At 50.3% G+C, this 12,552-nt stretch overlaps 1 protein-coding gene across 2 annotated transcripts in view; it reads right to left on the reverse strand.

The window, feature by feature from the left end:
• The window catches only part of LOC147119990 (neuropilin-2-like), a 111,321-nt gene that overhangs the window by 21,935 nt on the left and 76,834 nt on the right, over positions 1–12,552 (reverse strand). For both annotated transcript variants that reach the window (XM_085985461.1, XM_085985462.1), the window contains exons 12-14: positions 7,176–7,337; positions 798–1,060; positions 589–685 (exon numbers count right to left, since the gene is read on the reverse strand). In XM_085985461.1, the coding sequence (XP_085841587.1) occupies positions 589–685; positions 798–1,060; positions 7,176–7,337 (522 nt within the window). The remainder of the gene's footprint in view (positions 1–588; positions 686–797; positions 1,061–7,175; positions 7,338–12,552) is intronic.

Genomic DNA, 12,552 nt, shown 5'->3' on the forward strand with positions numbered 1-12,552 from the left:
TTCTACATGAACTTCCTGTTCTACGATCCTGCAATCCATTCTCTGGTCTGCGTGCACCTAAATGAACCTTCATTCTGGCCGACTACATCAGTTTGTGCTCCAACTATGCAACATTTCTATGTCTTCCTCTCCCCAGACACCATTCTATCCTAATTCTATGCCAATACTGAGCATAAGGTACGTCACCATCACCACAGGTTGCAATGGGGCAGGCTTCCCTGTTTAGAGCAGGTTACACATGTCCTTAATCGCATTATGGAGATGAAAAGAAGAGCAAAAGATGGTGCATGATATGGCTGGACGTCCTATCATATGATGCAGACGTCCTGGGAATAACTTCAGAAGAGAGGTTCTGATGAGCCACGGACAGGGAGCATGAAGAAGCATGTGCTTGTCCTCGTTCATGCATAAATGAGTAGAGGACTTTCTCGATGAGTTAGCTTACATCCTTCACTACTAATCTTACAACATTTTTTCTGGTTCCCCTTTCTTTTTCCGTCCGACTTCACACGTCGAGATCGGCCTAAAGTTAGTGGGAAACATTCCACAGAAACAATTCCCTGCTGACAGAGCGACTGTGGTACTTACGGATGCATTGGTCAAGTGACACATGTGACGCTATGGCGATGTCATCAATCGCGAGATCTCCACTAGCACCACTTCCTACGATGCCTTCAATGATGACCTAGGAACAGAGGTCAACAGGAAAATGGAGTGTCAGAAAAAGAGGAACTTTCACCATCAAAGCAGAAAGTAATTGGTATTGTTCCGTAGCTGCAATGTAGGTGGCACATTACCTGATAATCAGTGTTATATCCTGGTAGGATGATCTTTCCCTCTTTCCACTTGTCCCCCTGATCTCCCCTGAGTGACCACAGCATCACGTCGGCTGTTCTCTTCCTCAACAACACCCATAGGGTGCCAACGTTGGCACCGCGCATCTGGTACCAAAACACCATGCAACGGTGGCTGTTAATGGGCGGCACCATGGGACTAAGCAGCCTGGCATGCTGTCCTTCAACCATCTTAGTAGCTTCCATGTGCAAGTAATTCCATTTATCTGAAAAAGGAGAGATATGAAGGGTTCATGAGAGGGAGACACTCTCTTATAACTAGTTCAATCAAAGTTACTTGGCTCATTACTCTCTCCGCCCCCTTAAACTTCGTGAAGCAGAAAGATATTTTATGTCAATCCATCGCAAAACAAAAACAAGCCAATGAGATTAACCATTTGTTCATAGGGTTGACAAATACGGTTGGACATATTCCTGGAGGTGTTGTCACATGACCTCTAGCCTCCAATCGCCCCGCCCCCACACTCCCACCATTGGTCGCCCAAGACGACCAACCTCGCGGTGCACCACCTTCCCACCCCAATCGGAAAGCGAATAGACTCTTTAATACCTGATTGGATGATTCTTAACTGTCATTCAAACAGCCTTTTTTCCCCGTATCCAATACTTTTATAACTAGTAAAGAAGAGTTCAAAGAAAACTTTTAAAAAGACACAATTTTTATGACTCTATGATTTTTCTCCCGGTTTTTGCTGGCAGCAGTGTCCTGGAGATTAGTCTTCAATTCCTGGAGACTCCAGGGCAATCCTGGAGGGTTGGCAACCCTATTTGTACATCCTCTTTCAAGTGATATTCGCTAATGTTCTTTGTGTATATAAAATAGATTCTGTATTTAGGTTCTTCCTCTCTTGCTCCCTGAGAGCGCGAGGGGCCGCTCCTACACTCAGTGTCAGTACTGTGATATCTGCGAGCTGTGAACAGATGTGTAACAACAGCACCAGGAGTCACTGGACCTCGGATTTGCCATTGCTATTCTCGCTCCCTCCACAGAGGTACCTGGCCTTTGTTTGCTAGCTTTCCACTGATGGCAAGCTCTTGAGACAGGGAACTTGCTGTGTGGAATATTGCCATTTTCTTAAACATTCAAATTAAAAAAAATAAAACTTACTAAAGGTCCCAGATTCAACAACAACTTGCATTTGTATAGTGCCTTTAACATAGTAAAATGCCCCAAGTTGCTTCATAGGAGCGTTACACCGAGCCACATAAGCAGATTGTAATGAAATCTGTTTGTCTTGATCCTGTATTCGTTTTGCACTCATGTATATTACCCTCCCCCACTGTGTATAGTTTCACTTCCTCTTTCCCGACTAACCTGGGAGGTTCCAGGTCTTGGCTCTTGGCTCCGCCCCTGACTTCCCTTACATAAAGATCCCAGGATCTGTATGACTCATTCCTGTGAACCAGTCGGCGTGTTGAGATGTTAGCTCTGATCTTAGTGATTAAAAGCCAACTTGTTTAAGTCTATAACTTCTAGTTTTGTGGTTATTGAAGGCCCATCAATTTTAATCACTAAAGAATACTAGGATGGATCGACTCCTAAAACCAGAGCGTCTGGACTTGGATCCACATTCTGCTGAAGCATCAAATCAATTTGGACACTGGCTCAAATGCTTCGAACTCTTCGCGGGGGGCCTCATCCGCTAGCGAGGTAGATAAACTGAGTCTACTGACGACTCGCGTAAGTCATCGGATTTATTCGTTCATCCGGGACGCCACCTCTTACACAGAGGCCATCACTATCCTGAAGGCCCAATACCAGAGGCCGGTAAACGAAGTGTACGCCAGACATCTGCTGGCTACACGCAGGCAGCGACCAGAGGAATCAATGGACGATTTCTTACAGGGCCTAAAGGACCTGGTCCGGGACTGTAACTGCAAGGCCGTGACGGCCAATGCGTACGTGACGAATTGGTCCCGCGATTCCTTCATCACGGGCCTCAAATCGAATTATATCCGGCAGAGACTGCTGGAGAAGGAGATCCTGGACTTAAAAAAGGCAGTGGCCACTGCGCGATCGCTGGACGTGGCCCAGAGAAACTCTGACTCTTATTCTTCCGGCCATGCGGCCCTCACCGCCTCGTGCGCGCCGAGGGGGCTGCCATCTTGGAATCAGCCATCTTCCCCATCCAGGTCTCAGACCAGCTCTACGCCACCGGAGTCCCCACACAGAAGTTCACCCAGGAGTCCTACTACAGCGGCAATGTCTCGAGGCCCGAAATGTTACTTCTGCGGCCAGGCCACGCACCCCAGACAACGATGCCCAGCGAAGGACGCTACATGCTTCAAATGTAAGAAAAAAGGGGCATTTTAGCAAAGTATGCAGGGGGAATCCGATTTCCAACTCCGTCACCGCCTCGTGCGTGCTGTGCGGGCCGCCATCTTGGGATCCGCCATCTTTTCCCGACTCAACGGCCGCCCAGGGCCCAACAGTGGCTTCGATCACGGTGGATCAATCCAGGCCACACCCGTTGACAAAATCCATGATGGACATACAGGTAAACGGGAATTTAACGAAATGTTTAATTGACTGTGGGAGTACCGAGAGTTTTATCCACCCTAGCCTGGTACGGCGGCACTCATTAACGGTAACCCCTACACGGAGCAGAATTGCTATGGCTGCTAAGCCCCACACTTCGGACATTTTGGGCTACTGTGTGGTAACACTGACTGTAAAAGGCACGGACTACAAGGATTTTAAACTCCTCGTGATGCCAGAACTCTGTGTTAATGTAATCTTGGGCCTGGACTTCCAGTGCCACCACGAAAGTGTCACGCTAGCATATGGCGGGTCCCAGCCGCCACTCACAGTCTGTGGCCTATCAACCTTAAAAATCAGCCCGCCCTCTTTATTCGCTAATCTCGCTCCGAACTGTAGGCCCATAGTGACCAAAAGTAGACGGTACAGTCTGGAAGACAGGCACTTTATCAAGGCGGAAGTGGACAGACTCCTGTGGGAAGGCATTATTGAATGCAGTACCAGCCCGTGGCGTGCCCAAGTAGTCATAGTTAAAAATAGCGAAAAGAAACGGATGGTAATTGACTACAGCCAGACTGTTAATATTTATACCCAACTGGACGCCTACCCTTTACCCCGCATATCAGAAATGGTCAACCAGATTGCGCAATACCGAGTCTTCTCGACTATCGACCTCAAACCCGCGTATCACCAGCTCCCCATTAGAACGGAGGACCGCCTTCGAGGCGAACGGGCGCCTCTACCATTTTCTCAGAGTGCCCTTCGGGGTAACAAATGGGGTCTCGGTCTTCCAACATGAGATGGACCGCATGGTTGACGAGAATAAACTACAAGCTACCTACCCCTATCTGGACAATGTCACTATCTGCGGGCACAACCAGCAAGACCACGATCTAAATCTTGCGAGATTTTTAAAAACTGCCCTAAAGCTGAATCTAACCTACAACGAAGACAAATGTGTCTTCAACACAACCCGTCTCTGTATCCTCGGCTGTGTGGTGGAAGATGGGGTAATTGGACCGGACCCTGACCGATTACGCCCCCTAAAGGAACTGCCCCTGCCACACAATCCCAAAGCTTTAAAAAGGTGCCTGGGATTTTTTTCGTATTATGCCCAATGGGTGCCCAATTACTCTGATAAGGCCCGACCCCTCATTAAATCGACGTCCTTCCCACTATCAGCTGAAGCTCGGGAGGCTTTCACCAGTATTAAACAGGACATTGAAAGGGCTGCAGTGTGTGCAGTGGACGAATGCATTCCCTTTCAAGTTGAAAGCGATGCGTCAGACATTGCCTTAGCTGCGACCCTCAATCAGGCTGGGAGACCTGTGGCCTTCTTCTCCCGAACCCTTCAGGGACCTGAAATCAGGCACTCTTCTGTCGAGAAGGAGGCACAGGCTATAGTGGAGGCAGTGCGGCACTGGAAACACTACCTAGCCGGCAAACGTTTCACCCTGCTCACCGACCAGCGGTCGGTGGCTTTCATGTTTAATAACAAAGGGGGAAAATCAAGAATGACAAAATACTCAGGTGGAGGATCGAACTATCCACGTTCGACTATGATATTATGTACAGGCCGGGAGCCCTTAATGAACCCCCAGACGCCCTATCGCGGGGAATGTGTGCCAGCATTCATACGGACAAATTACAGGGTCTCCACAACAACCTCTGTCACCCAGGGGTCACCCGACTATACCATTTTATAAAGTCCCGCAATCTGCCCCACTCCATCGAGGAGGTCAGGGCAATGACCAGAGCCTGCCGCATCTGTGCGGAATGCAAGCCTCGTTTCTACAGGCCTGACCGTGCACACCTTATCAAAGCCACACGGCCATTCGAGCGCCTAAGTCTGGACTTCAAGGGACCCCTTCCCTCTGCCGACCGTAACGTATACTTCCTCAATATCATTGATGAATATTCCCGCTTCCCCTTCGCCACTCCCTGCCCAGACATGACCAGTGCCACGGTCATCAAGTGTCTCTGTAATCTATTCTGCATGTTTGGCATGCCGATCAAGAATGACAAAATACTCAGGTGGAGGATCGAACTATCCACGTTCGACTATGATATTATGTACAGGCCGGGAGCCCTTAATGAACCCCCAGACGCCCTATCGCGGGTTCATGAGTGACGAGCTGCGCCAGTTCTTGCTCTCGAAGGGGATAGCCACTAGCAGAACCACTAGCTACAACCCCCGGAGTAATGGGCAAGTGGAAAGGGAGAATGCAACTGTTTGGAAGGCTGTCACGTTAGCCTTAAAGTCAAAAGGCCTTCTGACCTCCCGCTGGCAGGAAGTCCTCCCAGACGTGCTCCACTCCATAAGGTCTCTGTTATGTACTGCCACTAACGCCACCCCTCACGAAAAGATGTTCGTTTTCCCCCGGAAATCCACCTCGGGCATATCTCTACCCGCGTGGCTGACGTCTCCGGGGACAGTACTATTGCGGAAGCACGTGAGAGGCCATAAAACGGACCACCTTGTGGAAAAGGTACAGCTTCTCCATGCAAACCCTCAGTACGCCTATATCGAATACTCTGACGGGCGAGAGGACACTGTTTCCATAAAAGACCTCGCTCCCTCGGGGAGCGGAGAGAACGATGGGAGACTACCCGATGAAGACCTACACTACAAAGAGACAGGACGCCCAGAGGTATCAATACCCAACTTTAACCTGGAGGACACTGCAGATAACCTGGAAGACACTGCGGAGGCCCGGACAACGGAGGAACCAGAATCCACTCCCCTAGAGGCACCCCAACCGGCTTTGCGCCGATCACCGAGAACTGCAAAACCTCCTGACAGACTCACTTATACCAACTTTTAAGAAACATCACCCCGATGGACTAAATCTATAGAAGGGGTGAATGTAATGAAATCTGTTTGTCTTGATCCTGTATTCGTTTTGCACTCATGTATATTACCCTCCCCCACTGTGTATAGTTTCACTTCCTCTTTCCCGACTAACCTGGGAGGTACCAGGTCTTGGCTCTTGGCTCCGCCCCTGACTTCTCTTACATAAAGATCCCAGGATCTGTATGACTCATTCCTGTGAACCAGTTGCGATGTTAGCTCTGATCTTAGTGATTAAAAGCCAACTTGTTTAAGTCTATAACTTCTAGTTTTGTGGTTATTGAAGGCCCATCACAGATATTACGACAATGACCAATAGCTTGGTCAAAGAGGTAGATTTAAGGAGCATCTTAAAAGGGGGAGATTGAGGTAGAGAGGCGGAGGGGTTTAGGGAGGAAATTCCAGAGCTTAGTGCCCAGGCAGCTGAAGGCACGGCCGCCAGTGGTGGAGCGATTAAAACCAGGGATGCGCAAGAGGCCAGAATTGGAGGAATGCAAAGATCTCGGAGGGTTGTAGGGCTGGAGCAGGGAGAGATAGGGAGGGGTGAGGTCATGGAGGAATTTGAAATCAGCTCTTAGTCCCAGATTCAATCCCTAAGTCTGTGGCTGAGTCATGGTAGGAGCCCTAAAATTGGCCTCAGTGCCTCTGGATTTGGGAGGGAAAAATTCAGCCAGACCTCCTGTTTCTGATCTCTTTCCAGTGATACTGGTGTAAGGTGTACATGATTGAAGGTCAGACAAGAACAGGATGGAGTTCAGCTGTGATGCCCCACCTTGCATAGCTGAAATAGCTGACCATCACTCGTACTTCAAGAACGTCAACCTAAGTGAGTCAGAGGGTAACAGGCACCAGTTGACCTCCAACATGAGCCATGAACATAAAACTAAACAACAAATAGAAACTAGTGAAACGCGCCCGGTTCGGGGAAAGAATGGAACTCCAGGTGATGATTACTCTCACCTCCATTTGATGCCATTTTACATTGACTTACCTGCGTTGTGGTCCTGGTTCAGTCCTACATCTTCGGACTTGGAGTGCCCAGAGTGGACCATCCACTTGGATGTGGCTGAAGGGTCATGTGACCATCCACAGAGCTCATTCTCTCGCAAGTTCCCAAAACTGCAGTTGAAGCCTTCGATGCTGGAATTGATTTCTGCACAGTGGGAAATTAATTTCTGATCAGGAAACATATTCATTCATTCATTCATTCATTCATTCATTTCTTTCTCCCCCCTCCCCTCTTAAAGATTCTATCCCATCCCCCACAGCACTGCTGGACAAGTGAGGCGTAGATTGCGAGCAATGCTATCGATAACCCACAAGAAGAGCTTCTACCTACTGAGAGGATCAAGGCAGATTAGAATGACCATACAACTACAAGGAGTAGTTGAGGCAATTAGCATAGATGCATTTAAAGGGAAGCTAGATAAACACATGAGGGAGAAAGGAATAGAAGGATATGTTGATAGGGTGAGATGAAGTAGTGTGGGAAGAGGCTCGTGTGGAGCATAAACACCGGCATGGACCAGTTAGGCCAAATGGCCTGTTTCTGAGCTGTACTTGCTATGGAATTCTACGTAATGTTAGCACTGGGTAATTAGAACACTTCTTCCACTCTGTGAACCCAGTGTCTATATGAAGCACTCCCAGGTCAGGCAGAATGCAGCCAACTGCAGAGTAAAGCTCCCTCTACTCCAACATTGCATCTTAGCCCAACCTCAGAAAAGCACCCCCTAGGGCATAATTTTTACACCTGCCATCTTTATGGCTTCTTTTGAGTGAGAGTGCCAATTCGAGTTGGTTTTGTCTTGTGGGCACCTTGCCCTCTAGGAACTGGATTGAATCTGCCCAAGATCATTAAAACAGCACCCTTACAATTAGCAGAGGGAGGAAACTTCCAAGCACATCTCAAAGCACAAAAGAACAGCCTACTAACCATTCTATTCCCCGTCAATTAGCTTCTCATGGTTTTATGACTAATTCCTAAATAAAATGGAAAGAATGAAACTAACGCACTCTGCCGGGTTTTGTGGCTCACCTCAATGCTGTTTGGAAAATATCTTAAGGTCAAACCTTTAAGTGGAGAGTCTCCCCATCAGGAGCCCCAGTAAAGAACCAGACTCTCCAAGGAGACACCTTTTAAAAGGGAACGTAATCACGAGGAGCCCTTAATGGTAAGGCTACCTCTTTAAAAGAGGTCCTGGTCTCAGGTGGAATTTATTTGTCAAAATTTAAGTGCATCCGTTCAGCCAACCCATAATTTTCTTAATAGCTATTGCATGTGCAATGCCTTCTATGTTTGCAAATTCTTTTGCAGCAATCTTTAAGGTTTGATCTTAAATATACAACAAATGATCAAACAATTATTACAGGAAGTCTTGCATACAGGTCTGATTAAAACAAACAGGGTCCATGCTTATGCATTGCAAATAAGTCAATAAAATACTTCTTAGTCATTTGAAAGAGAGAAAGAGAGAAAAAAAACAATGATCAGGAGAATAAAGGGTGCAAGAGGGCAGACAGAAAGGTGTGAAATAGAATTTGAGAAGTAATACTCACGGAATGTGAGAGAGAGAGAGAAACCGTGGCAAAGTTCAGTGCCTCCTGCTGTCACCATGGAAACAGGGACAGGAAAGGCAAGTATGGAGGAAAGAGATGCTGAACCTGAGTAATCTTGAGCTGGGGAGGGCCTCATCTAGTCAGCAACAAGATGGGAAAGTGGCGAGAGATGGAGTTAGTACAGAGGAAAATAAAAAGCCTCGAAGGAGAAAGGAACGAGTCAAAGCACAGACTGTCTCTTCACACCCACTGAGGGCCGCTCTGTTCTGATAACCGATGAGGATAAGCCGAGAGAGACAAATATTCACACCAACTCTTGCTTTTAATGGGGATGTGCCACCTTGCAGGAAAAACTTGCAAGACATCACACCCCATTTTGTATTTTTTTTAATGAACTAACTCGCCCACCCTGTCCCCTAACTTTCAGTTCATTCCTGCTCTCTATCACCGAGAACAGTGAGTCATGCTAGGTACAGTTCCACAGGCACTCATCTTTTTTGAAGCAACCCAACATTTGTAAAGGCATCTGACAGACATCTAGGTGTCCCTAATAGACCCTGGCCCTGATATTTAGAGGGACGTGGGAGGGGAGCAGGAGCGTGAGATTGTGTGGGGGGAGGGGGAACCCAGTAATGCTGAGAATGTGGGAGTTTTGCCGAATTTAACGGCAGGACCTAATTAACATTTCTTTACTCCATTTCCGGCCCGGCAGGTGGCCAGATTGACAGGCTGGTCAGTGGGCGGGTGGGAAAGCCTGCGGTGGAAGGCTGCAGCCGGGAGAACCTTGGGAATGGTCTCCAGCAATCTGTGAGGATCGGGCATGGTTGGGGGGGGGGGGGGGCGCATGCAGTGTGGTAGCGAGGAGGGAGGGAGAGAGACTGCAGGGAGGGAGGCTGGAGGGGTTTGAAGATCATGGGGGCATCAAGATCACGGGGGGATGTCTGTAGATCACAGGGGTTTTCTGAAGTTCACGAGAGGTCTGTAGATCACGATGGGGGGGTTCTCAAGATTGTTGAAGAAGATTGGCTTGTGGGGGGGGGGGGGGGGGGTGGCGGGGAAAGCACTCCTGCTCTGCCTGCCCCACAAGCAGTGCTGGAAAAGCACTTCCCTGCTGGCTCCATCAGCTCCCGCCTCCCTTCAGTTGCCGGGTCTCCTGAGCCCTGGGAAACCCAGCCCTCAGCCGTTAAATTCAGATAGCTGCCAAACTCTGAGGCACAGAGCCTCATTTAAATATTATAGTTACAGACCCACCTCTCCAGAGCAGGTTACTCGGCCAACACCAAAACCGCAGCGGTTAAACCAGAAGTAGGCGCATTGGTGGTGGGTTGGGGTCCAAGGCAGTGAGGAGGGAAGGAGAGATTGTGGGGAGGGAGGTCTGAAGATCGCAGGTAAATGCTTTTCCAGCAATGCTTGTGGGCCAGGAGGAGCAGGAGTGCTTCCCCCGTCCCCCAAGCAAACCTGCCACGATCTTCAGACACCCCCGTGCTCTACAGACCCCCCCATAATCTTCAGACACCCCCATGATCTATAGACCCCCTGTGATTTACAAACTCCCCTGCGGTGTGCAGACCCCCCCCCCCCTGTGATCTACAGAACCCCCGTGATCTACAGAAAGCCCCCTGCGATCTATAGAAACCCCCCCCCATGACATACAGACCTCCCGTGATCTACAGAAAACCCCCCGTGATCTACAGACCCCCCCGTGATCTACAGAAATCCCTCCATGATCTACAGACCCCCCCGCGATCTACAGAAACCCCCCCATGATCTACAGACCCCCCCGTGATCTACAGAAACCTCTCCATGATCTACAGACCCCCCCGCGATCTACAGAAACCCCCCCATGATCTACAGACCCCCCCGTGATCTACAGAAACCTCTCCATGATCTACAGAAACCCCCCCGTGATCTACAGAACCCCCCCCCATGATCTACAGAGCCCCCGTGATCTACAGAAACCTCCCCATGATCTGCAGACCACCCGTGATCTACAGAACCCCCCCGTGATCTACAGACCCCCCCGTGATCTACAGACCCCCCCGTGATCTACAGAAACCCCCCTGCGATCTACAGAAACCTCTCCCCATGATCTACAGACCCCCCGTGATCTACAGACCCCCCGTAAATACAGAAACCCTCCCGTGATCTACAGAAACCCCCCGTGATCTACAGAAAACCCCGTGATCTACAGACCCCCCCGCGATCTACAGAAACCCCCCAGTGATCTACAGATCCCCCGCAATCTACAGAAACCCCCCTGCGATCTACAGAAACCCCCCAGTGATCTACAGATCCCCCGCGATCTACAGAAACCCCCCCGCGATCTACAGAATCCCCCCAGTGATCTACAGATCCCCCGCGATCTACAGAAACCCCCCCGCGATCTACAGAAATCCCCCCGTGATCTACAGAAACCCCCCCCGCGATCTACAGACCCCCCGTGATCTACAGACCCCCCCATGATCTACAGACCCCCCGCGATCTACAGAAACCCCCCAGTGATCTACAGATCCCCCACGATCGACAGAACCCCCCCCCGTGATCTACAGAAACCCCCCAGTGATCTACAGATCCCCCGCGATTTACAGAACCCCCCCCGCGATCTACAGATCCCCCCGTTATCTACAGAAATCCCCCCCGCGATCTACAGACCCCCGTGATCTACAGACCCCCCGTGATCTACAGACCCCCTGTGATCTACAGATCCCCCGTGATCTACAGACCCCACCGCGATCTACAGACCCCCACGATCTACAGAAACCTCCCTGTGATCTACAGACCCCCCTGTGATCTACAGACCCCCCGTGATCTACAGACCCCCTGTGATCTACAGAAACCCCCCCGTGACCTACAGACCCCACCGCGATCTACAGACCCACACGATCTACAGAAACCCCCCTGTGATCTACAGACCCCCCTGTGATCTACAGAAACCCCCGTGATCTACAGACCCCCCGCGATCTACAGAAACACCCCTGTGATCTACAGACCCACCTGTGATCTACAGACCCCCCTGTGATCTACAGACCCCCCCGCGATCTACAGAAATCCCCCCGCGATCTACAGAAACCCCCCTGTGATCTACAGACCCCCGTGATCTACAGACCCCCCCATGATCTTCAGACCCCCCATTATCTTCAGACCCCCCCATGATCTTCAGACCCCCCTTGATCTTCAGACCCCCCCTTGATCTTCAGACCCCCCCTTGATCTTCAGACCCCCCCTTGATCTTCTGACCCCCCCTTGATCTTCTGACCCCCCCGTGATCTTCAGACCCCCCCATGATCTTCAGACCCCCCCTCGATCTTCAGACCCCCCTCGATCTTCAGACCCCCCTCGATCTTCAGGCCCCCCTCGATCTTCAGACCCCCCCTCGATCTTCAGACCCCCCTCGATCTTCAGACCCCCCTCGATCTTCAGACCCCCCTCGATCTTCAGACCCCCCTCGATCTTCAGACCCCCCCTCGATCTTCAGACCCCCCCTCGATCTTCAGACCCCCCATGATCTTCAGACCACCCCCCTTGATCTTCAGACCCCCCCATGATCTTCAGACCCCTCCATGATCTTCAGACCCCCCCATGATCTTCAGACCCCCCATGGTCTTCAGACCCCCCTTGATCTTCAGACCCCTCCATGATCTTCAGACCCCCCCATGATCTTCAGACTCCCCATGATCTTCAGACCCCCCATGATCTTCAGACCCCCCTTGATCTTCAGACCCCCCCATGATCTTCAGACCCCCCCATGATCTTCAGACTCCCCATGATCTTCAGACCCCCCATGGTCTTCAGACCCCCCTTGATCTTCA

Source organism: Somniosus microcephalus, chromosome 4 (assembly GCF_052327205.1).
Source record: "Somniosus microcephalus isolate GS21.2 chromosome 4, FLI_Smic_1.0, whole genome shotgun sequence".
NCBI classification, from domain to species: domain Eukaryota; kingdom Metazoa; phylum Chordata; class Chondrichthyes; order Squaliformes; family Somniosidae; genus Somniosus; species Somniosus microcephalus.